The sequence below is a fragment of the Elgaria multicarinata genome, chromosome 2 (assembly GCF_023053635.1).
Source record: "Elgaria multicarinata webbii isolate HBS135686 ecotype San Diego chromosome 2, rElgMul1.1.pri, whole genome shotgun sequence".
Taxonomy (NCBI): domain Eukaryota; kingdom Metazoa; phylum Chordata; class Lepidosauria; order Squamata; family Anguidae; genus Elgaria; species Elgaria multicarinata.
Window position 1 is genome coordinate 48177408 of NC_086172.1, and position 27579 is coordinate 48204986.

At 42.0% G+C, this 27579-nt stretch overlaps 1 protein-coding gene across 5 annotated transcripts in view; it reads right to left on the reverse strand.

The window, feature by feature from the left end:
* SLC4A10 (solute carrier family 4 member 10) overlaps window positions 1–27579 on the reverse strand; it is a 172041-nt gene that overhangs the window by 35561 nt on the left and 108901 nt on the right. For 2 of the 5 annotated variants that reach the window (XM_063116471.1, XM_063116469.1), the window contains exons 6-14: window positions 23116–23304; window positions 18158–18249; window positions 15701–15799; window positions 8498–8655; window positions 7352–7439; window positions 6867–7013; window positions 3860–3960; window positions 1479–1653; window positions 1142–1275 (exon numbers count right to left, since the gene is read on the reverse strand). In XM_063116471.1, coding sequence (XP_062972541.1) covers window positions 1142–1275; window positions 1479–1653; window positions 3860–3960; window positions 6867–7013; window positions 7352–7439; window positions 8498–8655; window positions 15701–15799; window positions 18158–18249; window positions 23116–23304 — 1183 coding nt within the window. The remainder of the gene's footprint in view (window positions 1–1141; window positions 1276–1478; window positions 1654–3859; window positions 3961–6866; window positions 7014–7351; window positions 7440–8497; window positions 8656–15700; window positions 15800–18157; window positions 18250–23115; window positions 23305–27579) is intronic. The other 3 variants (XM_063116470.1, XM_063116473.1, XM_063116472.1) reach the window with 3 other exon arrangements.

A 27579-nucleotide genomic window follows, 5' to 3' on the forward strand; every position in this document is an offset into this window, starting at 1 on the left:
TAGCTGCTGTCGCTTAGGAAATGACTTCTTCTAATGATGTCAACTCTGTTGCTTACTACTCTTCTTTACAGTTATGATATTGCCTTGAAGGCAAATTCCCAGAATTGCTTGCAGATGGTGGAATTCCAACATACAAATGGCGCTCTCCTGCCTGCACAGAATGCCATGGTAGTTGCACACAAAGACCCTCCCCCTTCATCAAAGTGAAATGGACTCTCATTCCCAAAGCTCTGTGTTTGCATTAGAGTGCATTGTGGAGCTCTGGATTAGGCTCTCAAAACTTGCAGCTCTCCTGGGAGAACCACCCAGGTATCCATTTTGATGAGGGGTGGTATAGAAAGGTTTTTAATAAAATTGTACATTCAAATTTACAAGAGCGTGGTAAAAACATTGGGGTAACGTTATACTAAACAGGTGGGCTCTTCAGTTACCCAAAAAGCCCAAGGAGGTGCCCTACTGAGGATACTACTGACTCTGTTGTCTCCTTGTCTCTGCTCTACTTCCACTTTGGCTTTGCGGGAATTCTTACATAGGAAGCTGCCTTACACTGTGTCAGACAATTAGTCCATCTAGCCCAGTATTGTCGACACTGACGGGCAGCAGCTCTCCAGGGTTTCAGGCAGGGATTCCTTCCTAGCTCTACCTGGAGTTACGACGGATTGAACCTGGGACCTTTTGCAAAGCAGGTGCTCTACCATTGAGTTACAGCCCTCTCCCCTATTATTTATTTATTTATTTTATTACATTTATATACCGCCCCACAGCCGAAGCTCTCTGAGCGGTTTACAACAAGGGCCATGCACCACTTGGAATGTAAAGGCATGCTCTAATGTAGGAATGGGGAACCTTGGACTACAACTCCCATCATCCCTGACCACTGACTATAGCAGGGGCTGATGTGAGATAACCTTAAGGACCACAAATTGCTCACTCCTGCTCCACTACAACAGCTGACACCAACCAATGTATGTCTTTTTTAAAAAAAACAAACAGAAAATTAGGCAAAACATGTTGTTACATCATACTACTGCTAGGTTTAGCATTACCTTTTAGCTCTGATAATCCTCTGAAAGGCTCACGCAACAGAAGATGGAAATCCGGAAAACTTAAAATGATGTGGAGGGGAAACCTGGTCACTTACTTGCAAAATTTGAATAATATCTTTTCAAACACCAAAACTGGTCCTGTGCTTCCTAGTATGGTAAGAGGCTGCCCCCCAAAGAGTGAATAGGCTATTCCAGTCATAGATGCACCAAACAAAGATTCTATTGCACTCTGCATGTGGAAAACAAAAACAAATTAGAAAGTTAGAGCTATTATTTCGGTATCAAGACAAGTGAGGAAACAGTTGTTTTTAGAAAATGTATAATTCCAAATGCCTTGGGGTTTTTTTAAAGTCACTTGTGCAATGCTTATAAAATGCCAACCATATATCTAAGAAAAATAGGTAAAATTTCAGATTAAAGTACAACACATACTATACGACCTTCTGTTGCTTCTCCTAGCAGACCGCCAAATGTGATAACGGGAGACATACAAGCACAGTAGAGAAACAGAAATGATGCTAGACACTGCAAGCTGAATGCATCGGTGAAGTCACTCAAAAGGAACGGGGCTTTCCTCTTGACATCTAAAACCAAGCCCCCAAATAACCTACAAAAATGAAAAACAGAGACAGACTTGTAAGATTAAACCAAAATTTGCGTATTAATTTTTAAGCATAAAAATACCCATCGGTGTTATCAAATGACATTTCAAAATAACTGTCTAAGTGTGTTCTTTGCATTCACTTTTAAAACACAGTATGAAATTATTGAGACCTCTCTGAACTACCTTAATGCCTCTACACATGCAAAGTACCGTGCCTTCCCAGGGATAGTAATTCTGCAGTGATTCTTTTAAGAAAAGTATTGCTTATGTAAAAAAAAAAAATCTGGTCTTTTGTTATACTGTATGTCTCAAGCTGTAATCTTCTCAGCTTTTATTTATTTAATTAATTCATTTTAAACATGAATTAATTAAATAAATAAATAAATTAAGCCCTCCCAAAGCAGTGTACAGCAAACCTTAGTGAATGTTTTTCACAAATGCTCCGATCAAGCCAAAGTGCTTAAGTAGGGTGACCATATGAAAAGGAGGACAGGGCTCCTGTATCCTTAACAGTTGCATATAAAAGGGAATTTCAGCAGGTGTCATTTGAATATACGGAGAACCTGGTGAAATTCCCTCTTTATCACAACAGTTAAAGCTGCAGGAGCTATACTAGAGTGACGAGATTTAAAAGAGGGCAGGGCACTTTTGCTATGTATTATATTTTTGTTTCCTAAGCTACCCTGGAATCAATATTGAAGACTGGGGTAAGTCTATCAAAACAGTCACAACAGTAAGATACTGAGGGCCTTGCTAGACCTGCCGGGATAAGCCGGCAGGGAGGCGGGGCGACGGCGTGCAAACTTTAACGCGCGCCGCCCAGCCTCCTAGACGCACAACGCGCAGGGACGACGGAAGCCCTGCAGCGCCGGCCATTTTTTAAAAAGTTTAAAGGGGCCACGTGCGCCCGAAGACTGCGGAGAAGGTAAGGGTTTTTTATTAGTTAACCCCCCCCCATCCGCTCCTGATCCCTTCCTGATCTTTCTCTCCCTCCATGTCCCGTGTGTCGTCTCCCCTCCTTTTCCCTCCGTGTGTGTGTGTGTGTGTCCTGTGTTATCTCCCCTCCTTTTCCCTCCGTGTGTGTGTGTGTGTGTCCTGTGTCATCTCCCCTCCTTTTCCCTCCGTGTGTGTGTGTGTGTCCTGTGTCATCTCCCCTCCTTTTCCCTCCGTGTGTGTGTGTGTGTGTGTCCTGTGTCATCTCCCCTCCTTTTCCCTCCCGGGATCTCCCCGGCCGATGGGCACAGCGCTCAGCGCTGTGGCCAGTCCGCGGCTTTTTGTGGCTACTCGTGAGTAAGCGATTAGCCGCAAAAAGCCACGGAAGTCCCTAGACCTTCCCCAGCTCCGGCCTCAGGCCGGAGCTGGGGAAAAGGCGCGCCATAAGCGAATTCGCTTATGGCGCGTTGGAGAAGGCCTCAGCGCGGCCTGTCTCCGGATTCCCCTGTGCGTCATCTGGATGCACAGCAGGGAAGCTGGGACAGAACGCGCGCTAAGGCCTCGTCTAGGAAGGCCCCAAGTGTCAATATTCCCCATTTCCAATCCGATCAAGTCCTTGACGATGTGTCTGATGATAAATAATTGCAATTTATTTATTTATTTATTTATTTATTACATTTTTATACCGCCCAATAGCCAAAGCTCTCTGGGCGGTTCACAAAAATTAAAACCATCATAAAACAAACCAACAAGTTAAAAACACAAATACAAAATACAATATAAAAAGCACAACCAGGATAAAACCACGCAGCAAAATTGATATATGGTTAAAATACAGAGTTAAAACAGTATAATTTAAATTTAAGTTAAAATTAAGTGTTAAAATACTGAGTGAATAAAAAGGTCTTCAGCTGGCGACGAAAGGAGTACAGTGTAGGCGCCAGGCAGACCTCTATAAAGAATGAAATCATGGGTGTATTCATGAGTTAAGTGACAGGCCTCCCAATTCAGTGATTTCTTACAAGCAGAAGTACACATATGTGTGCACATTGGCGCACCCCATTCATTTCAGTGCAGGAAAGAGATTTCAATGAGCATGTGTTGGAAATGAATGGAGCAGACTATTCATTTCAACAAGATCTCTGCGTATACAATACCACCCAAAACACGATTTGATAAGTGTATTAGATGATTTTTTTTTTTAAAAAAGTAAAATTTATAATGTCCGGGAAATAAATTATATACAAGTCATATTCATAAGTAACTCATTACTAACTTTCCAGTACGTTGTAATTCTGGTCCTGAGTGTCCTCCAAGTGGCTCTGGGTCTCCGTGAGCAGCAGTTCCATTTGGCACACCTGGAATCTTACGTTTCTCCTAGACAAAAGAAAGATGAAATTTGTTTTTGTTTGTTTTATCCCAAATCATGGATTGGAAAGGAAGCTGTTAAGGTTAGTTGGTGAGTTGTTCATGTATCCTTTTTGCAGTTTTCCTCAAAGAATGATAAAAATCACATGGTCGTGTCTAATCTGTAAGGACTGTTAGCATCTGGATATGCCAGCCACAATCTGACAGAAGCAGCTTGAAAATAGCAAGGACAGGAGCCTGCTTATCAATTAATAACACCCCTCTAGGCTTTAGCACTAGCCCTGACACAGGGGAAACATCAGTAACCGTTGACACCTGGCAGCTTTACTAGAAATACTGCCTGGGATGAAAATAAGAAGAAAAAGGGTTAGATACCTGGCCCATGGTATCTGCTCTGCTCAAGAGTGAACTCATTTGGTGATTTGGTAGAGCACAGTGAGGTCCATGAATGGGCAGAGCTAGAGCTCCATCACACCAGGCTGATAGTGTGCTTTCACGGAGAATTTCATGCAAAAGACTCCCATGACATCCACCTTTTAGTCTGCTATATCAGAGAAGGACTAGGATGACATCGACTATGTTCTGCTGTGATTGCGGTTCTTCCCCCCTCTTGGTGACGTATTTTGCCAATTGGAAATTGTGATTGTTCTTGAACTCTGAGCAGCCACTAGGGATGCGGAAAGATGACGAGGAGCAGAGCCGCCTCCCTCGGCAGTCCCCAAGCAAGCGCAGTGGAGCCTGGAGCAGGCCCAGCCCTCCCAGGGCGCACGCCGGAGCAGGAAGACGAGGAGCAGGGCCTCCCTCGGCAACACCCAAGCAAGCGCCGTGGAGCCTGGCCCAGCCCTCCCGTGGTGCACACCGGAGCAGGGCAGAGGCACGGAGGCTGGTGTGATGGAGCTCAAGAACAACAACAACAGCTTTCATACACTATGGGATAATTCGAGGGAGAACCAGAACAAAAGTGTAGGTGGGATGAAGCTTCTAGAGCATATGCATGAACTGCTCTTGTTGGCCCCGACTGAGGGCCCAATGACATGTTAGCACCACAGATGCATTGCTGTTTCTACCCTGCATCTGTTCCTCCATGTTTGGTAAAGAACATGCATGACCTGACATCACTGCGCCCTATATTTCACGGAATCCCATAAGCTGGGTCAGGAAGTGGAGCCAAAGCATAAAACAGTGAGTGACATGATGTCACATCTTTAAATGTTATCAGGGAGAAGATGCAGGTCAGCGTCAGCCATGTTTATGGTAACATGGCTCTGAGAAATCATGGGAAAACACGTTCCAGATGGCAACAAACTGCAGAAGAGGGAAGTCAACTGGGACATTACTGTTGACTCATATGCTGGTAGGTCACAGAAGGGAAAACCAAGATGCATTATTAATATACAACAGGGATGTTGAACCTCTTTCAGCCCAAGGGCCAAATTCTGTTTCAGAGATGCTCTCAGGAGTGCAGCCCAGGGGTGGGTGGGGCCAAAAGCAAAAGTGGTGGATCTAAAGGCAAAAGGGGGTAGGCTGCAATCCTATACACAAGTACTTGAGAGTAGCCCCATTGAACTCAGTGAGACTCGCAGCTAGCATTTCTCAAAACCTTCCATTCCAAAACATTTGCAATATATTTCATTAGAAAGACAACAATAAAAGTATTTCATTTTTCTTTTATATAACTGACAGCAGCCAACGATGAATTAGGCAAAGATTATGAATACATTTCTTATTCATAAAATATGAGAAGAACCATGTTACATATGATACTCGGAAATGCATGCTGGGGTGGGAGTGGATTCAAAATATTTATCAGCATGTAGTCAATTAGGTACCACCAATACAAATAAATCCATTGGATGTGCTGTTCAGTTTTCACTGCTGTCACAGAACAACCAGAACGGTTATGGAACTGCCGGTTGGGAAATCTAAAATCCTAATCAATTGTTTGCTCAGGATAGGATTTGTGTTCTTTCAGGAAAGTTAGACAATAAATGTGCATCTCTACCTATAAAGCGGAAAGTATGTGTGTATCACTTATGTCCTGAAATATCTACCTACTTCCACATATGGTACTGCCTTAATACAGTTCACCCAGACAGGTCTTTGTGTACATGGATTAGAAAAAATCTAAAAACATGAATTTTGTGGTTTTAAGAATTTAATAAAAACCTAGATTTATGCCTACAACTCCCAGCATGCCTTGGGCGGAACTCGCGGCATGCCTTGGGTGGGAGGCCAGACTTACTGGCCTTTGGCGGCCATTGTGATTCCTAAGGTCAGTCTCAAGCAGTCAACCAATTCCACATAAAAGGAAACAACCCACATAAATGGGCTGCATCCATTTGCGGTGCCTCCCCCCACCTGCCATCTGTGGTTTTGAAATCATAACTAGATACAACAGTGTGACTTTGAGAGGCCGAACTCTGGACATCCTGATATCGCTGTTTTCTCAGAAACTAAGGGAAGCACACACAGAGCTTTCACCTTCAAGAGGGAAGGAGGGAGGGAGGGAGGAAAGGGAAGCACTCTGTGCATGCCCAGAAACAGATGGCTGCTCCGGCCAAGGCATGATGGGAGGTGTAGGCATTTCAGGTAAAACAAAAAAATGTGGTTTATCACAAAGTTCTACTTTAAAATACAGTTCTTATTAACACAACTTTCCATGTATTCTAACAAAACAATTTACTAACTCAACCAAACTGAAAAACCCAACCAACCTAAAGATGAATAAGTTGAAGAGAAATGTATTATTTATCAAATAAATGTTATAAACATTATTCACGGACCTGAGCAAAGCCAGGCATATCAGCTAGTGTAGAGCTAAAGCTGAAAATAAGTTTAAAGTTGAGTCAGTGTTATTGTTTCAGTCCCTTACTATTTTAAACATACTACATTGTATAATTTGATTGTAAACCTACCTGAGATGGAACATTTTTGGGGGGCTCTATACGAATAGTTGGGTCCCACTCTCCAGGAGGGAGAACAGTCACTTGATCAAGGAACTCATCAATCCCAGCAAGCAAATCATTACGATCTTTAGCTTTATATGCAACATCATGGAACACCTGTCAAGAGAAAGAATAAAATACATGAGATTTTGCTCATGAAGAGAAAAAATAAAATCTCATATAGGTATGGTCGGTTGCTTTTAAACAAAGCATGGAACTTATTTTCTTGCAAGTATGGAAAATACATTTCTATATACTGAATTTCTCTTTGTTTTTGTGTTTTGTTTTAAATGGCTTCAAACTTTGATTTAAGCAGAATGTGCCACCTACTACTTAAAATTTAAGCAAAGCATTTTAGGTATCACTAGATGCAAAATAAATCACAATTGAAGGGGAGAGGGGGTTAAAACATGAGACTTTTAAATATGTTTTTAATCAATAGCTGTTATAAATACCTCATCTGTCATTAATGTTGCAATTGACCTGCCAATCTCATGGTACTGTTGGCCTTTTCCTAGGGGTCCCAGAAGAATAAATAAAAATCTACAATCAAATGGAAAACAAACATATTCAGAGGACATTAATTTAATATAACCCTAACATTTGAACTAAAACATGCTTGAAAAATTAAAGTTTACAGTCCACTTTAACTACCAAGAACTTTAGAAAGATAGAAAATAGAACAGCCCAGGGTTTGTCTGGCAGATAATCAAACAAACCGTGGTTTGCTATATCAGTCCTTGAGTTGCTTGTTTCCTACTGCTTCTATATCCTAGCAAAACAACCCACAGACATGGGTTCATATGTAACAACAGTGCAGGTAATGAGAGTGGATATAAATGGGAAAGTTATCTTTTTTGTGATCATGATTATAATTATATTGTGTTACCTCTGGTTCCTTTTATACTTGACTTTGGGCTATATATATTTGTATAGTTTACTTTTTAACAATAAACATGAAATTAAAAAAAAAAACTGGCAAGTAGCTCTCCAGGGTTTTAAGTAGGATTCTTTCCCACCTGGAGATGACAGGATTTGAATCTGGGACCTTCTGCATACAAAGCATGTGCTCTACCACTGAACTGAGGTCTCGTTTGGTTGTCAACTTCTATGCACAGACAGGGGAGGAGTGGGAGTGAGGCCTATGAGCCTGAGGCCTTGCTCCTGATGAAAATTGAGACTAACACCGCCAAGCAATCCTACGAGGTTTATGACAACATATTCATCAACATATTCTTGTATACACATTACAGTATGGCTGCCTAATGGAGCCTGCTTTAAATCTCATCTCATGAGTAGCACCTTTTGCATGCAGCAGCATGGCATGCAAATTAGGGATGTTTTGTCGGAATGCTCCATATATTTCATTCTAGCCGCTGGTAATAGTGTGGATAATTTTGTCCAATCAGCGTGGTGAGCTGGGACCCACAAATAGGTCACCATGGCAACAGATGCTCCATAAAATGATTTAAAGAGGCTTTCTTTACTCCCATGCTGGCCCTGAATCTTTTTTTCTTTCTTTCTTATATGAGTTGAAGCATCTAAACCAAGTGGTTAACTGGAACACTTGCATTTCTTTCATAGCTGTGGCTATAAATTACCTTGATGGGATTGGAACTTCTGCTAATCCTGAAAGCAGCACAGCAGGAGACAATCTAACAAACGCAACCACAGCGCGGTCCAAGAATTCAAGCTCCCCAACCAAAATGTTTGAGGCTTCAGCTCCGGGAGGAATCTTTTTCATGAAATGCATATCAACCTGATCATTTAAAGGAAAAGGAAATCACACCGGGGGAAAATGCATGGAAAACAGTGAGAAATCCTAACCCGTGCAAAAACATTTTGGCATTCCGCTTCACTGACACACTTCGTATCTTTACAACATGGATCACCAACCACAGAAGAGCTTAGATAGCACAAATACGTATTAGTAAGGATGCAAATTCTAATAAATTAATTGATGTGATCAATCAATAAAAACTTTACTCGCAGATTTTAAAAAAGCTATTGCTAATTAAGCAAGTTATTAGCCCTCTGAAATACATGTTTTGTGCTCCAAATACTATTTTCATTTAGGCCATTGAATGTAAAGCAAGGAGGGGAAAAGTCTTCTGAGTATCTCAGCCACATTTGTGCCTTATGAAAAACTGCTGGTGTTGTGAGAAAGTTATTTGTGTTTCCTGATTCTGCCAAAGGCAACAAGGGAGCATGCTTAATCCAGACAAATTTAGTCATGCTTAAACTCCATTGAAATCAATGGATTTTTTAGTTTGGTGTGATTAATTTCAAGGATAGTTAAACCATAGCTCAATGACACTAGCTTTTTTTTGGAAATATAGCACTGTAAGCTTTTGTTGCCTTTGAAATCTCCAACTTAACTCATGACTCCAAGATTCAGATCATGCCTTTCTTTACAAAATTGAGGATGGTTTTCTTTTGTTAAAGCATAAGCAAATGACAGGCTTGCCTTTTAAATGTTATCGAATCAAGATTAATGGAGGAATTAACTAATTAATTGGTTAATCAGCTGAAACATCTAAATGAGGGAGCAGGCATATGTCTTAGGTTTTATCTACACAACGGTGGTTAGCAGCTCCTTTGCACTGAGACCCTGTAACATATCCTAATATAGCTTGCCCTGCAGCACAAACAATACATGTTATAAGGGAAATCTCCAGTCTTAATCCAATAAAGAGTTAATTATACATTGCATAGCCAGCTACTTCCATGAAAAATTCTCCTAATGAAAATTAGGGTCATTTGCATAGGGAAAAAATCAGATTTTAAATGGATGGGTTGCCATTAGCAAGTCTTATATGTATTTCAATAACCACATGCACATATACTTGCTAGGGATAATCACCTGAAAAACATTAATTAAACCCTTGAAAATACCAAGCTTGCCTATTATTGTATCTGCAATGATCATATGTTCATTTTTATTAATGAACTTAACAAATAGAAAATTTTCCACGGAGAAATAAAACACTGGAAAAATGTCCATGGGAAATTTCCTGATCCACATCACTGGGAGCAGTTCTACCATGAGCCACAATAAGCTACGTGCCTCAGGTGGTGGATTTCACATCTCCATCCATTACCCACAGGGCCACCTGTCATTGCCATTGTAGCTACACCCCCCCCCCCCGAGCAGCTCCTCCTTCAGCTTCCATGTAGCCCACAAGTCTGCTGTGGAATGCTGCTGCAGGAAAGCAGCCAGTGTTACTACTAATAAGATCTCTCTGAGGGGGTCCTTCCTCAGAATGAGGTATTTGGGAAAGGTGGCCCCAGAAACGGCCTGCATTGCTGCTGCTGCTTTGCCATTGCTGTGGCAAATACTGTTTACATCTTAAACCATTAAAGCTTAAACATTATAGTTTAAATTTTAATCAGTATTTGCTGCCATTGGGGCAAGTGGGCATAGACACTTTCTGGGCCACCTCACCCACAATGCCTCACTTTGAGAAAGGACCCCTTTCTCAAAGTGTTATATTGAGTGGTAAGATGACCCCAGAAATCCGTGCAACATCAAAAACAATTCAGATGGGAAAAGGGTGGTAGGGAGAAAGTGACAACTTACCACAGACAGCTCAATATCTTGCCGTGGTTCTGATATTATCAGTGGGCTTAGGCATTCCTAACTCTACGTTGAATTGTGGGTATTAGCTGTAAGTCCCATCAAAATGAATGAGACTTATTTGCAAATAAATGCACTTTGGCTTTGAGCTGACAACACATTTATCTAAAACACAAAAAATCCACAACCAATTCCAATATGAACTGTTAGCTGCACTTTGGGAAGCATTACAAGACAGGACAGAGACTTGCTTTTGCCATAGTATGGGTGGGTGTATGGCCTTACCCATTACAGTCACCAAATGAGAGCAGATGAATTCTGTGTTGTGAATTTTTGAAAGCTTCCCTGCCAAAAGGCAGAGAAAACTGGAGGGAACTGCAATAAAATATGCAGGGAAGAAAGAGCATTTGCTAATTTTCCCAGCTCCTGTCCTTTCCAACATCTAGAAGAAGCTGCCACTAAGCGCATGTCTACACCGCACGGGGTTGTGGGAGGGAGGGGAAGGATCTTGCAGTATTATGCTTGCGAGATACTCCCCTTCAGTCTACACACGGCGTGCGACGTCCCAGGAGGACGGAGGGCATTGCGCCCACCATTTTATTTTTAATGAAGATGAGCACTCAAACGAAAAAGTATGTGTGTTTTTTTAAAAAAATTACTCACCCCACCCCACCTCCAATGGGCATGGAGCTCCTGAAGAGCTCCTCGCAGTTACTCGCGAGGAGCCAGGACAAAACTGCAATGGCAGGTCACACCTCCCACGGTCTCAGGATCATCCTGAGACTGCAGGAAAAAACGCGATTAAAGGGTAGGGCGATCTCCTGAGGAAAGAGAGGGATCATCCCTCCCTGCTCCTGGGATCCCCTGTGTGTCATGTGGATGCACAGGGATGATCCCCGGGATATCATCCCGTGTAGACATACATGCCCTAAGAGTTTAATGGGGATAATCAATGGACAAAGGAAACCACCTTGCCCTATGTTTGACTTATAGCAGCCTTCTCCAACCTGGTGCCCTCCCAATTTGTTGAACTACAACTTCCATAACCTCAGCCAGGATGGCCCATACTGTCTGGGGATGATGGGAATTATAGTCCAACACCTTGGGAGGGCACCAGGTTGTGGGAGGCTCATCTGAACTTTCCCTACCTATCAGAAGAGGAGCCTTCAGAGTTCTCAATAAAGCAGGGTTGGGCTGTTCTCATGTCCCACTATATGCAGATTATACTGGCCACATACTGGCAGTTTCTCATTGGCAGATAAGAAGCTGCCAAGTGACAGACTTCTGTTATCTCAGCACAAAGCACTATTTTCAGTTACCTAGACTGAAGGAGGATTTTCCACCTGTGCAACCCTAAGAAGGTAAACTGTAAACAGAACTCCCTAATTAGCACATTCGGATGAGTAATCAAACTGAGAAATGGAAGAGCTCAGGAGGCTCTTGATCCCAGAACAGGAACTAGGAAAGCAATTTTGTAACTACGTAGGAAGGGACTGTGAGCGGCTCTAGTAGCATTCTGAGAAAACAGGGAGAACAGCAACAAAAGAGAGCAGCCGTACTGCAGAGCAATTCATGAGCATCAGCTTTCAAATTCCTGGTGCTTAGAAGAACAAAAATGGCAGCTGAAGAAGCCCTAACTTTTCCACTGAGAGGAATGAAGAAAAGATTCACCCAAGGCTAAGACTTCCTATGTTGGCATAGATCTGTGGCAAATACAAAGGACAGGAATGTACTATATTATCGCCATGGTTCTATTTCCTTCTAACTCCCTTCTTTTAACAGTTATAGTTATGATGGGATATAGGTGGTCCAAGTACTAGCTTGATACTATGTCCAAATGGAATATGTCCTGGCAAAGTTGTAGACCTGTTAACTAATCACTACACATGCCCAGACTGTTCACTATATGACTTGCAAAGATCATTTTGTATTTAACCTATAGTCTAGAATAGCCATCTCTCCTTTGTATGCTCGTTGTAGCAGAACTCTAGTCAAACCTGACTTTTCTATTAAAAGAAATGTGTCCAATAAAAGCGTAGCCATACTGCATGGCAATGAACTACCACCATTCAAATTCCAGGCCATCCAAGGAATTTGACTCTAGACTCTAAAGTAAACACTGAAGTACAACAGGTAAAATTATTTAAAGGATTTATATTTTTCTCTCTGATTTTGTGTCATTTATTTCATAATGGAAACAGTTAACTTGCCTGGTGTTCATAAACATATTTTATTTGCATTCTTCCCATAGTACCTTTCTAAATGTTATGAAGAGAAAAATTCAGTGATTCACAAAACATGTTCAAATTGATATCACAGCTTCATATTCTGAGAATTTCAAATTGCAGTATCTTCCCCACATTTGCTTTCCTATTACCAATCTAAACACAAAAACAGTGACCAAATCCAATATAAACTGTTAAAGTGACCATTTTAATGTCTCTCTCAGAGCCATCTGTCAGTAGCAGTGTGCAATGACTTCAATAGTGTTTACAAAGTTGTTTTTCTTGCAAATGGCTCTGGCACATAGACAGAATTTAAGCATAATGGAGTTGTCTGTGTCATAAAATCTCTCTCAAAAACTTTAACATCTCCAAAAATTAAGCCCAAACAAAGCCCCTTTTCACTGCTTTGCCATCTCATTTACATATTCCTTATGGGAAAAGAATTTAAGTTTACATATTGATCCAATACCAAGGAATTATCACTGATCGCTTGAAACAGAACAGTACTTTTGAGTAAGGGGTACACCACAGATGGAGGAAAGCATATGTACATGTTTGGAAAGGATTTAGAGTCACTCTTGATTGAAAGACTGTAATTGAGGCCTCATTCAATGTGGTAAAAAGGAAGCCATGTCAGTGCTTTTGTGTGGTGCATGTGCAAGTTGTGTTGATCCCTTTCCTTCAATTTCCATTGATCAAAATGATGGCCAATCCAGTTCTTAATTCAAGTAAACCGAAAGCACAGCAAGTTCTAAAAAGAAGTAGTCTGTTAAAATGAGGCAGGGCCATTATTGATTGTGCTCTTATGACTTCTGGGCAGGTGCATGTGGCCAGTGAGGCCCTTTTATGCTAATTTTCAAGGTCCTTGGCTACTACACTTGTTACCAAGTTTTGATATATCCAATTGTGCCCCAAAAGGAAATCTGCATTGTGTCTTCTACCCAATCCAGAAAATGAAACAAAGGGCATGTCTAGACAAAGTGATATCCTGGGGATCGCTCCAGGATCATCCCTGTGCATCCACATGACGCACAGGGGATCCCGAGGGCAGGGAGGGACGGCTTTAATCTCGGCTTTTCCCATGGTCCCGGGATCATCCCGAGACAGTGGGATGTGTGGGCAGCCGTCCCAGTTTCTTCCCAGCTCCTCGCGAGTAACCGTGAGGAGCTGAGAAGCAGGCACAGGGCATGGAGCTCTTCAAGTGCTCAGTGCCCATCGGGGACAGGGGGAGTGGTCAGGGCTTTTTTTTTACTCACTTTTTCGCTGAAGCGCTCCAGCTCCTGTGTTTTTTTAAAAAATGGCAGGCGCGATGTCCTCCATCCTCCTGGGACATCATGCACCACGTGTAGACTGAGGGGGAGGATCTCGCGATCATCATGCGAGATCATCCCCCTCCACCCCCCTGGTCTAGCCATGCCCAAACTCTTGACAATCCACCCTTAATTACCACATCAGTGTTTTTCCCCAAATCACTTGGGGCAACAATCCACACTTGGGGGCTGTTCGTACAACACGATAGCTCTCCATGGGTTATTTAACCCACAGTGAGACTGTGGGGCATTTGTGGTCACCATTTTGAATATGCAAGCCTTGCTCTGGGATTGTTGTGTTATGCAAACCCAGTGACCATGAGTTATACGAGGGTTAAACAACACTTACCAGGTTCACACCACATGACAATACCTGAGCAGTGGTTGGATATGCAACCTGGCACCCGCAAGCCTATCATCCAAACCCAATCATTTTCTTACAAAGTTATGAATCGTTATTTGCTTAATTTGAGAGTTAACAGTTTTGGCTGTTGGCAAGAATGTATTTATTTTTTATGCTTATATCCCACCTTTCCTCCAAGGATCTCAAGGCAGACACATACATGTTTTCCACCCCCCCAACCCCATTCTGTCCTCTCTGCAACCCTATGAAGCAGATTAGGCTGAAAGAGAAAGAATGCCTGACCGAAGGTAAGCTGGTGAGTTCCATCGCTGAGTGGATAATTGAATCCGGGTCTCCCCAATCCCATGGCACCATTTGGCTCCTGAGGTTTATGTTCATGAAACTGGAATTTTAAAGAAAGGGTAGTTTTCCACCCCTTCCTCCATTTGTAGCACACTTGTGCTAAGACTTCGACAGGGTATTAGCATCATCCTTGAGGAGAAAAGAAAACCACACACACACCCCAGCACGTCTGCTTTGCTGCCTATATGTATGATGGAGATTCCCCAAAGCCTAAATAGCTATGCATCTCTTTCAGAGGAACTGTGAGATTTTGCTTTTTTTGCTTTTTGGATTAAATGGATACTTTTTGGTTAAAATGGAGAGGAGGAGGAGGATCATTTAAGCTGACTTGGGTTCCTTGCAACACGAAAAAAAAAAAGAGGCAGAATATAAATCCAATAAATAAAAATAACGTTACTTTTAATTTTCGTCTTGTTGGATTTGCTTTTAATTAGTGTCTTTTGGGCTACGGTCCTATATCCACCTACCTGGGAAAAAGCACCAATGACTTCAATGGGTCGTAATTTACAGAATCGAGCTGTAGTATTAAGGGAGGTTATGATTGGGGATTGTAAAACCTTGTTGTTTCTGTGTGTGTGTGTGTGTTTTCATTCCCCCCACCTCCCTGTCCCTTTTATTCTGTTTGAAGTAGATGGCAAAAGCCTTCAGAGTAGGTGAAGGTTCTGTGGGGCTGTTTTTCGTTTTGTTTTTTGTGGTTGTTACTGTTTTTTATGTAACATTTGTGTACAATCATCTAGAGCAGCTTTCCTCAACATGGTGCTCTCCAGATATGTTGGATGAGAACTTCCATCATCCCCAGCCACCAGAGCCAATGGATCTTGTAGTCCAACACCTCTGGAGGACAACAGGTTGGGGAAGGCTGTTCTAAAGCATCTAAAACTTTTTGCCTGCTGCACTGACATAACACGGTTTTGAACTGCTACTAACATTTAGAAATCGACTCTGCTTGCAATCACTGTAGAAAGATATCCAGAGTAGGTCCTCACCTCTCTCTCTCTCTCTTCCTGATGCAGGTGTCCTTTTTCATGTCTTTGTTTCATCCCAAATAGACTACTGTTATGCCCTTTTTGTTGGTCTCCTAGTCCCTGCACGCACAATTAACAGACTTCAGCTGGTACAAAACGCTGCTTCTCATATTCTGTCTGGCACCAGATGGAGCAAGCACATAACTAGTTCTGGCTCGGTTACACTGAGTGGATGTCACATTCAACGACAGTTCAAAGCTCTGCTTGCATCACTTCCCTTAGAAGAGAATCTTGGTTAAAGATATCCTGCTCAGTCCTCATTTGACCCTACTGGGTTCAGCTGAGGTCAAATGCTGCTGGTGCTGTCAAATCCATGTCTAACGCAAACATGCTTTAGCAGTGCAGCACACTTTGGAAAATTTTCACCCCAAAGATGTGGATATTCTCAGTAAGTCAATAATGCGAGACCTCTGCCTTTTTCCTGCCATCCTTTTGTCAGCCGTGCTCTGATGCACACTTCGCAATGAAGTATCATGGCATGTCATAAAAGCTAGGATTTAGTTAAAATCTATTCTTAATGTTATTTTGCAGTCAATTAGTTTGCAGTCAAGCATGATAAAGAAATCAGGTTGTAGGCCTGTGAGTATCTCTATCAGAAAAAAAACAGATGCAATCCACAATCCATTTACTCCTTAGCCGTCACACCAAAGGCGATGGGACTACCCCAGAGTAAGCATCAGAGATTGGGACTGTAGTTGATTTGAATGACAAATCATCAGAGGACTCCTTCCCATCTTACAATTTCACAACATGGGACTGCTGCCACAAGCTACTCCTGGCTCTGAAAATGCAGCATGGGAACTGGTATCGAGCTAGTTTTGGAGCAGACATTGATTTTAGGGTAATATGAATGCTCAGCATTTCAAGCAGGGGTGCTGGACCGCATTTAGCCCAAAGGATGAATTCCATCTTGGGGAAGCTCTCAGGGGCCACGCTCCAGCCATGGGTGTGTCCAAAAGCAAAATGGGGCATGGCCAAATGCAAACGGGGTGCATCGAAAAAGACCAGCATGTTGTAGCTTCAGGTTCTTACCGCTAGTAACTCTTAGTAGGGGCATTTCAAACTAGGATGGGAGGGAAATGCACAGAAGCTGGGAAACCACCAAATGATGGGTGGCCAGGGGAAAGTAGGCTGCTGGGCCATCTGGAGAACCTCGGAGGCCCAAACTGGGTCTCCAGGCCGGCCAGATTTGGCACATGGGCCTGAGGTTCAACATGTCTGATATAAAAAATGAATTTTGGATGACTAGGGAAAGCCTGGGATTGTGGCTGTCCAAACATTTGAGGAAAGAAGCCTCATCATGCTGGATTCCACCTTCTTTTTTTCCTAATTAGCCCTAAGCTGAGATGGGTCCCAGGAAAGAACCGGCAGAGACCACTTTGGAGTGTTAGGAACATAAGAAGCTGCCTCATACAAAGTTAGACCATTAGTCCACCTAGCTCAGTATTATCAACGCTGACTGGCAATGGCTCTCCTGGATTCAACACAGGGGTCTTTCCTAGCCCTTCCTGGAAATACCAGGGATTGAACCTGGGACCCCTTGTATGTAAAGCGGGTGCCTTACACAAGGTAGATCTTCAGATGCTTGGGTCTTCAACTCCCAGAAGCTCCTGCCAGCATGGCCAACAGTCAGGAATGCTGGGAGTTGTGATCCAAAACATCTGGAGATCTACTTTCTGCCCAGCCCTGCTTTATATTTATTTATTTATTTATTTATTTATTTATTTATTTATTTATTACATTTTTATACCGCCCAATAGCCGAAGCTCTCTGGGCGGTTCACAAAACCACTGAGCTGTGGTCCTTCATTGGCCACTGGGCTGCCAGTAATCAGAAAGGAGAAGTCCAGTGCACCAAGGCTAGTTGGAAGGCCTTGGTCCAAAGGATTCCAGTGCTAAGTGGGATAAGCTGGATCTTTAGCTCTCGGAAACAGAAAGAGCTACGTTCAGCTCTTATTGCTTCGTGGCTGCAGCTCTACATGGGGAAAAGTGAATACATCTGGACTATGACGTGGAAAGATGCCAGAGTGGCTCTCTGACCTAGACACATGCATTCATTCGTCCCATGTTCCATTTTCAGAAATGGCAATGACTCGAGAGCGCTCCCATGTCACTGGTTTTTCACAGGGGCACTGCCCCCAAGAGGTCTTTCAGTTTGGACATATAACATTTCTACAATCTCTTCTAAAGTTTTATGATGTTTTCACAGTGGTATGGAATGAAATGAACCAGCTCTTTACAGAAAAAAAGTTTACTTTCATTTTTTTCAAACCCCCCCTTTATTGTAAGTAAAATACATGTAGAATGATACAGTGAGCAGTAACGACTCATAACACTAAAATGAGACATGCTTTATTGCACAGAACTAAACTATGTCCTTACCATCCAAAGATTCATGTTACAGGTAGTAAAGTCTTACCTTGCTAAAGTCAACAGAGCTGTTTTCTCTGCTCACATCATTTTTGGTTTCAATGCTGGCTGGTGCAGACTGTGGAGAAACAATCTGACCTGCTGGAAAAAACGTTTTATTACAGAATACTAACAATTATCTGTATTGTTGCAATAAAAACAATATGTGGAATAAGTGTTAAAATCAGAGTATCACATGTGCTCCATATTCTATAAAAGCGGAATAAAAAGCAAAATAAAAATCATACCATGTGCTGAAAGTGCAGTTTGAATAGAGCTGTGTGTATTGCATTATACAGGTTGTTGAAGCCATTGTTTTATGGCTTCATCGAGGCTCACAATTCAACCACCATGAATAAAGTTAAAATTGGCTAACTGATATTGCAATAAATCTGCTTTCTGAGGGCACCCATTGGCCACTGTCAGAATGCATAGCTACATTAGCTACATTAAAAACTATCCTATACCTGTTGACATAGAAAAGAAAAGAAACATGGTTTGCATGTAACAGTAACCCATGGTTTATTTAACCCATGATTTGTTGCCCTACCCAGGGTTTGTCTGGCAGATGAGTGAACAAGCCATGGTTTATTTTCTCACTCCCTGGGTTGTTTTTTTCCTCCTCCCACTCCCTTCCTCTATTCCAAATGCCTTAGAATCATAGAATAGCAGAGTTGGAAGAGGCCTTTGTGGTACTGTAGTGCTGGCATGAAGAGCAGCTGGCTTTTCTTACTGCTCTTGCCCTCCACCTTTGTAGACTGGTGAAACAACACATTTACAAACCACAGTTCTGGATTCACACATAATGACAACCATGGTTTAAACAACCTAAAGTTCACAAGCCAACAACAAACTATGGGGTTTTTTTCCTGGGTTGTTTGTGGTTAACAGCTGGGTTCCAAAATCACAACAACCCAGAATTCAGCAACCCATGGTTTAATCAGGAATGGGCAACATGTGGATCATGGGCAACATGTTGCCTCCATCATTCCCCAAGGCAGCCTCCACCACCCTGTGGAAGCATTCATATATATATATATATATATATATATATATATATATATATATCGGGTGGGATGGCATCGATAGGTGCTACAGAATACCAAAATTGTCAAGTTTAGCTTGCAAGTAGCTAAATTGCTCTACGGACACTAAAAAAACCAAACAGGTTTCTCAGCAGACTGTGGGCTGTGTGTGCAGGTCCTTTGGGGGGGGAGTGTAAAAATAGCCCCCAGACCTCCCAAAGCTTGTGTTAAATAAACCATGGGTTTGTGTTATGTGCAAACCAGGTCTAAGTGATCAATGGGGCTTACTCCCTAGTAAGTGTGTTTAGGATTGCAGTCTTCAGCTGTTTAGTAGTCATTCCTTCAACCTGGGGAACGCTGGGTGGGCAGTGTAGGGATTTATAACCTATTGCAATCTCTAAACCATAATTCCCAGGAATCTTTTGGGGGAAGCCATGATAGTTAAAATGATATAAAATTGATACAAATGTGAAGAGTATTGAGTTATGGTCTGAAGCAATCTTACATTTTTTATATTAATGGTGGAGGGAAGTAGACACACACACACACACACACACACACACACACACACACGGAACAGAAATGTGTTAAGACTTTATTTCAAAACATGTGTGTAAAAGAATGTCATTGTGTGGGGGGTGGGGGGAAAGCCCAACTATGTTTGAATAACCATAAATACAATTCTGGCAGTTTTTGTTAGAGACCCTAAGATCATGTCATTGACTAGGTTAACAATGAAAAATGGCATGCATGAAGAAACTGATGCAAAAGCATGAATGGACATTTGAATTGGCCTAAAGCTCATGCAAGATAGGTTTGTAGTACACTACCTCTGGAGCTTCAAGGAGCTTAGAGAACCGAAAACTTAGGAGATGAGGGAGGTACAGAGATGAGATGAGCCTGTTAGAGACAGATACAACAAAGACAGAGCAAAATAAAGAAATATGAAGATGATTGGCACAACAGCAGAGTTTAGATTGCATACAGTTACTCATGGGCACAAGAACAGAAGGAGAAGAAAGGTGAAAATGATCAAGAATTACATGGCTTTTTTTTCCCAACACTGTGGACTGATAACATTTTTCATGAGCAAATGTAGTAAAACTAAAAGGGAAAAATGTACAGCCAAAAATAGGAGGGCACTAGAGAAGTCCAAGGAGAGAAAATATGCCCCAATGGCAGCAGATGCTGCAAAGATTTTGCAGTCAGAAATAGCTTTAACTGTGCAAGGAATGCAGAATAAGAATCTTAAGCTGAGAAAAAAAACATATATATGTTTTGGCCTAGGTAGCATGTGACTATGAGCATCAAATTCAGTACATAAATTCTAAGAAGCTACTTGCTGAAGCTGAAGCTATACAATATGTATGGAAATTTAATTCTAAATGCATGGAAATAAGCATGGCCTTGGAGGAGAACATTAGTAATGATTTTAGAAAGCTTTGGATATGGGTGGTATAGAAATGTAATAAATAATAATAATACAAAAAAAGAAAAACACACATACCTCATTCACATAGCAATACCGAATGACAAAAAATGTTGTTGAAAAGGAAGAGGAAAAGAGAGAAAAATATACACCACTGGTCATGGAAGTCAAAGAACTATGGTGACAGGAAAAGGTCACAATTATTCTGTTAGTCACATCAGTCACTGGCATTACCTCAAAAAAACTATACAGAAAACCTTCAGAAACTGGGCCTACCAAAATACAACCACACCAACATCCAGAAAGCAGTCATAATTAAAACAAGCTCAATTGTCAGGAAATTCCTGAATCTCTAAAAGACAACATGATTTGGCAAAGGCCGTCATGTTTGTCTAGAAAAACTGCCATGAGCAAGAAAGCGATGATGAAAATAATAATAATAATAATAATAATAATAATAATAATAATAATAAATATAATAATTTATACTACTTTAGGAATAGTTTAAGATCATTACTAATATCCCCTTCCAAGAGAGCATTCAAAATCAAGCATAGATTACTTCTGAAGATAGGCTAAAACTAATGAACAAATTGTCCCACAGGTTGTAAATTTGTGTCTGAGTTGTATCACTTCAGACTGCAGTTAGTGGCACTCATGCTTCCTGCATATGGAAAACTAGCCTGTCACACAGAAGGGTAGGCTAGAACCCTTCTACCTGACATCTAGTTTTCTATGGGCACTCAATCACATGATCCAACTACTGGCAGTCTGAAGCACTATAGTCTTCAGACATGGGTTTAGCACTTTAGTGCAAATGAAGCTCAAGTCAGTCCATTAACTGGTAATAATTAATTAAGCAAGGTACAAAGACAAGGCTTTAAGATCAGAGTTGAACATTTCAGAAAAGATTAACTGAGTTCCAGAATCTTTTCACTTTAAAGAAGACTCATCACAGAAGTGCCCCATTTGCCTCTGTCTTTGATGTGATCTAAGAGGCTGTGCTGAATTGCCTTTACATTGCTGGAAAGTGTTCTAAGTAGGTTAAATAAAACACAGTCCCGGACTATGCTGTCTGAACAGCTCGTAGCGCTGCCCTGGCAAGATTGTCCCATCCATAGCTTGCAACATCTCCATCTGGTTGATTTCTCGGTGAATTCCCAAAGAATACCCTGGGAACCACGCAAAAGAGAAGACGTTTGTACTGACATTGGAAATATTTGCTCTTACCCAGTAATAATAGGAAACATCAAAGTATTAATATGGTGACTTGTGTGACAATTTGCAACTGCATTAAATCCAACTCACATGCTTCATGGAGCCAGCAAGGCTTGTTGAATGTTAACAGAATACAGAACAGGAATGCACCTATTCTGATTTTCTCATTCATACCGTTGTCACTGATGAAAAGGGGTTTGGGTACAACTGTATCAGCTGTAAGAAGCCTGTGGAGCACACCTTAAGACGTTTAGGGCACAACCTATGCAAATTTAGACAGAAAAAGTCCAGCTGGGAGTTGTTGGACTTTTTTCTATCTAAACACGCATAGCATTGCACCCTTAATCTGCAATCCTCAAACAGCTTACCTGGAGTATGCCCATTGGTTTCAGCTTTGCATTTTGTATTATGACACAACAACATTCCTGTTTTCTTGTAAAATCTCTATAATTAGGCTCGTCCTGATCTAAAACATTCCCATCTCAATCCCAAAGATTTGCTGTGCCAGCTCTTAATTGCATAGGAAATGGTGTAACAGCAGCTACACCAGCATAGCATCACAAAATATTTCTTTTATTTCTTTTATAAATGCATTTCCCACTTTATCTGAATTACAAAATGGCTTACGTTTTCAATCAATAAAGGCACTGTAAAATTTATTCACAACCAATCAATAAAATCGAATATTCATCCAAACCACCAGTTAGAACAACTACTAAAAATGGAGAAGCCAAATACTCTAGAGCATATTCCTGAATACCTGGCAAATCAGGAAGGCTGTACATTCCCTCCTGATGCTTGTAGGGATGCTTGGCAGGTTTTATCAAGAAGCCTGTTCCAGGGATGGCAACCTGGTGCCTTCCAGATGTTTAGGACTGCAACACACAAAATGGCCAATGATCAGGGATTATGGGAGCTGTAGTCCAAAACATCTGGAAGGCCCCAGGTTGCTTACCCCTGCCACTTTTCATAATTCCAGTATCACTGCCAAGAAAGCCCATTTCCACATCTCATAGCACTAACTTCCCAAAACCTGTTCTTCATATAATCTCGCTGGGAAAAGGAAAATGTATAAGGATGAATGCTCTCTAATGCGACGTGATGTAAGATAATGTTATGCAAGTGTTGCAGTGATGTGATGCCACTGATAACTGGAAGGCGCAAAAGTCTATAAGTCTTGGATGCTGATCACTTTCAGGTTTAAAGCTATGGAATACAGTCACCTATGTTATATTTACAAATATTTTGTCAAAGCTGCCAGTAATCATTATTAAAGGAGCATGAATGACACTTTACCATTTTTGTCCATGGAATGAGGTTCAGACTGTTTCTTGCCAATATCAGCAAATGACCTGACTATTGGGATCCTATTGCTCAGCTTCTTCTGGTTCTGGTGGTGGTGCTGTTTGAGCAAAGCCTCGTGTACTCTGTGACGAACATCTTCACTGAGCTGTCCTGAGCCTACTTGCTGATCAAGAACCATGTCTGGAAAGATAAAACATTAAAGAACTCATTACATAAGGAGTTGGGGACACAACGAGCCATGCAGCAATGAAAGCAAGGATCAACCCACATTGGATATTCAACGAAATATACAGTCCGTTGGTCATTCCATTTGGCAAGCAAGATTCCTGTGATATAAATTTACATTATTCTATTACAGCCACCAGGCAGATACTATGAAGATACATGGTGAATTCGTACTTTGCTGAAGAGTGCCAAGAGAGGCAGGGTTATTGTGGCTTGAACTTCCATATATCACATCCAGATTTGTTTATGTATCTGATGAATTAGGCCAACCTTCACCAACTTGGAGCCCTCCAGATGTGTTGGTACTACATCTCCCATAATCCACAGACAGAACTGGATGGAGGATTATGGAAAATATAGTCCAATGTATCCGGAGGGAATCAGTACGGGGAAGGTTGAATTAAGCTATTTGCTATGAAATGTCAACCATTACATACATGTCAATTATTATGTAACAACTAACTCCAGGGCTGAAAAAGTCTCCGCCCAAAGGAAAATAAAATAACCAACAAAAATGTTAAATTTAACTGTGATGTTAAGATTATATCCGCAAAGGGCCACTGCCTCAGGAGCAGCCCGCATGGTATCTTATGCAGGGTTGTATCGACACAGCTTGAGGCATGAGCAAATGACACACTGTATTTGGTGAAAATGGAAACATTCTGGGAATCACTTGATGATTTCCAAAATGGGATTGGAATGTCTTAAATTAATTACTAATTTAGGCCCATGCCTAATCTATATGCTTTATATGTGTAGCTATATGCAGACACACAGTTAAGTCCCAGGTCTGAATTTCTTATATTTCTATAAACTAGTAAAGTTTGTTTTTATATTAACAAAACACTAAATACAAACATGTATTTGACATTCTCACTATTAATTGGACAGCAAGTATCTGTATGTTCATGACAAGAAGCCTTGCCATACAGAACCTCTGACACGAGCCGTGTGAGTCATGAACTCTTTGGCTCAGAATACTCAAGCAGCTCATGAGCCTTTTCTCTGAGCATCCCACACCTTCCAGTAAGCGCAATCTTAAAACACGAAGGGCGCACAGATGTCAAAAGCAGACAAGAATCGTCAAGCTTTTGATAATTGTCACGATTAAAGGAATAGGTCTTTATTTAAAAAGAAAAAAGGTGCTCCGAATAAAAACACACAGTTTTGAGTTCATTTATACCTACAGAACAAGCTAGCTTGTCACACATAGATGTGACAGTAGCGCCTTTCATATGTTAATCTCATGAAGGGGGGTCCAGGCAGTCAAAGGAGCAAGAGGGCTGCTTTCCCCCTGCATCCATGCACGAGCATGGTTGTCTGCAGGGAGAAAGGCTTCATACATCAGCTTCCACGGGAACCCCAGTCTCATAGAATTCTAGCTCCCAAAGAAGTCTAGACATGTAGGCTTTCCCTGTGCAGGCGTCCACATTCAATGCATGGCAGTTGGGGCACAAAGTGAGGAAGCAGGATGATATCAGGGCAGGGCCGATGGTGCAGCCCCACTACTGCCCATTGAGGCACATGAACACTGTTTGTGTAATTAATCCATGAAGGGGGCTAAGGCCCTTTCTACACCTGCCTTTTCCCCCAGGATCATCCCTGTGTGTCCAAATGATGCACAGTGGATCCTGGGAGTAGGGAGGGATGATCCCTCCACCTTCCTGGGATTTCTGGGATCGCTGTTATCCCAGTTTTACCCGTGGTCCTGAGATGATCCCGAGGACCGCAGGCAGTGTGGGCGCCCATCCTGGCTGCTACCCTCCTCCCCGTGAGTAGCGGGGGTCAGCAGAGGGAAGGAGCCAGGCCGAGGGAAGGGACATCGGGTGGGGAGTGGGGTCAGGGCTTTTTCTTTTTTCTTTTACCTTACTGTTCGCTGGAGCTCAAGTGCGCTCTGGCTCCTGTTCTTTTTTAAAAAATGGCGGCCACGACTTCCCTCTTCACTTCTGGGACATCGCGCAGCCGTCTGGACACAGGGCGATGATCCCGGAAGCTGGAAATCCCAGGATCATCTCCCCTGCGTCCCTCTACATCCTTAGGTGTAGAAAGGCCTAACAGAGACTGTGCACTGAATGCACTTTCCTTGTATTATTTGGTTGAGATGCTATCTTACAACACTTTTAAGAATGTAGGGGGCTGTTCCCTTCATATAATGCTTATGGCCTTCCCAGGGGCATCTAATTGGCTACTGTGGAAACTATGGTCTGATCCAGCCATGGGGTTCTGGTGTCCTTAAGAACTGCCTATGCAGAATCAGAGCATAAGCTCATCCAGTCCAGTATTCTGTTTCCCAATGGGTCCAGATAGATATCCTTGGGAAGTTCATAAGCAAGGCAGTGGGGTGAGAGTTTTCCACTGCCATTTGTCTCCAGCATCTAATATTCAGAGGTATATTGCCTCTGAACAAGGAGATTCCATGTAGCTGACACGGTTAAAATTCTGACTAGGTAGCTTGCGATTACTTGTTTATTTATATGATTAATTACATTTCTGTATCATCCAATACCTGAAGGTTCCTGGAACATTCGCAAAACTTAAATCCATAAAATGCAACAATATAATGAAACACAGCATTTACAAGTTTTAACAACAGAATAATACCAAAGCTGCATAAATTCTCAGAAAGGAGATCCTGGAGCTCAACCCCTGCAATGTGCCCAGAGAATCCTGTTACACCATCCCAAAAGCATGGGCACACACTCAAAGGAACATTATTATTTCACATATTCCAAGCCAAAGCCCTGTTATTGAAACTAACATCCCTACTGGCAATCCAGCCTTCCATTAATTTTGCCATGCTGTTCTAGAAAGACTGGAAGCTAGAGATAAACAACAGAGATGAAGGTGGATAGTGGAGTATTTGGGCTGCACTGAACCCTAATGTATTTCTATATTTGTTTCTCTTTTCCTTATAGTATGGTTCATTGGGATAGGGAAAAAAATCTGGATAAGTTATAGTTAAAATCCAGCACAGTTTGTATGACTGATAGTTCTCTCTGCATAACGATGGCATTTTTGCATTCTCTTTTCTATGGGAAGTCTCCAGGGCAATAATAATAATAATAATAATAATAATAATAATAATAATAATAATAATAATAATAATGTATCTCTGGCATTGTCAAGTCTCTAAAGCATGTTCTTGCTCTCTTTCTCTCTTTTATTTTTTGGTACATATGCTCCTGGGCACCCTCTGCTCTGCAGTAATATAAAAGCACTGTTCTAACTTGTTCCAGTAAAGAATTTCCTTTTAGCTTGCTACTTAGCAAAGCTCTGTATTATGCCATGAATAGGCAGAAAATAGATCGGGATCTACTGGTATATTATTGGATGATTTTGAGTAGGTCACAAAGATTGCAGAGTCGTGATTATTTAACAGTAGTAACAGTGGCATCTGTTCGACCCACCACATCCTCTCTCCACCCCCATCTATCTTGGCTTGTTCGAGCTAGCAGTGGGGGGAGGACCGATTGGGTCAGGGGAGGGGTGAATGCATCACTGCATGATGCGGTGGTCCCTGATGCTTTGATGGAGGCAGTGATGCAACCACTCCTGAAAACCCCTCCCAGTACCCCTGCCAGCTACTGTCTGGTCACAAATACCCCCTTTTGAGCAAGGTGCTCAAGAGAGTGGTGGCGTCTCAACTGCAGTACTCTTGGATGAAACTGATTATCTGGATCCATTCCAGTCTGGATCCAGGCCTGGCTTTGGGGCAGAATCGGCCTTGGTCACCCTGATGGATGACCTTCGAGATGGAGATAGGGGGAGTGTGACCCTGTTACTTCTTCTTGATCTCTTAGAAGCTTTCGATACCATTGACCACAGTATTCTCCTGAAGTTGGGAGTTGGAGGCTCTGTTCTACGGTGGTTCGACTCCTACTTTTGGAGTTGGTTCCAGAGAATAGCATTGGGGGACTGTACTTCTGCCCCATGGCAGCTGAACTGTGGCATGCCACAGGGTACCATCCTGTCCCCAATGTTATTCAATATCTATATGAAGCCATTGGGAGTGGTCATCAGAAGATTTTGGGCAAAGTGTCACCAGTATGCTGATGAAACCCAGCTCTATTTCTCTGTAACATCTGAATTGGGAGAGGCTGTGCACATTCTGAACTGGTGCCTGGATACAGTTATGGCTTAGATGAGGACCAATAAACTGAAGCTGAGTCCTGATAAGACAGAGAACTTGTCGGCTGGTGGTTCCTAGTTCCGGGAATTGGGGTGTTTGCC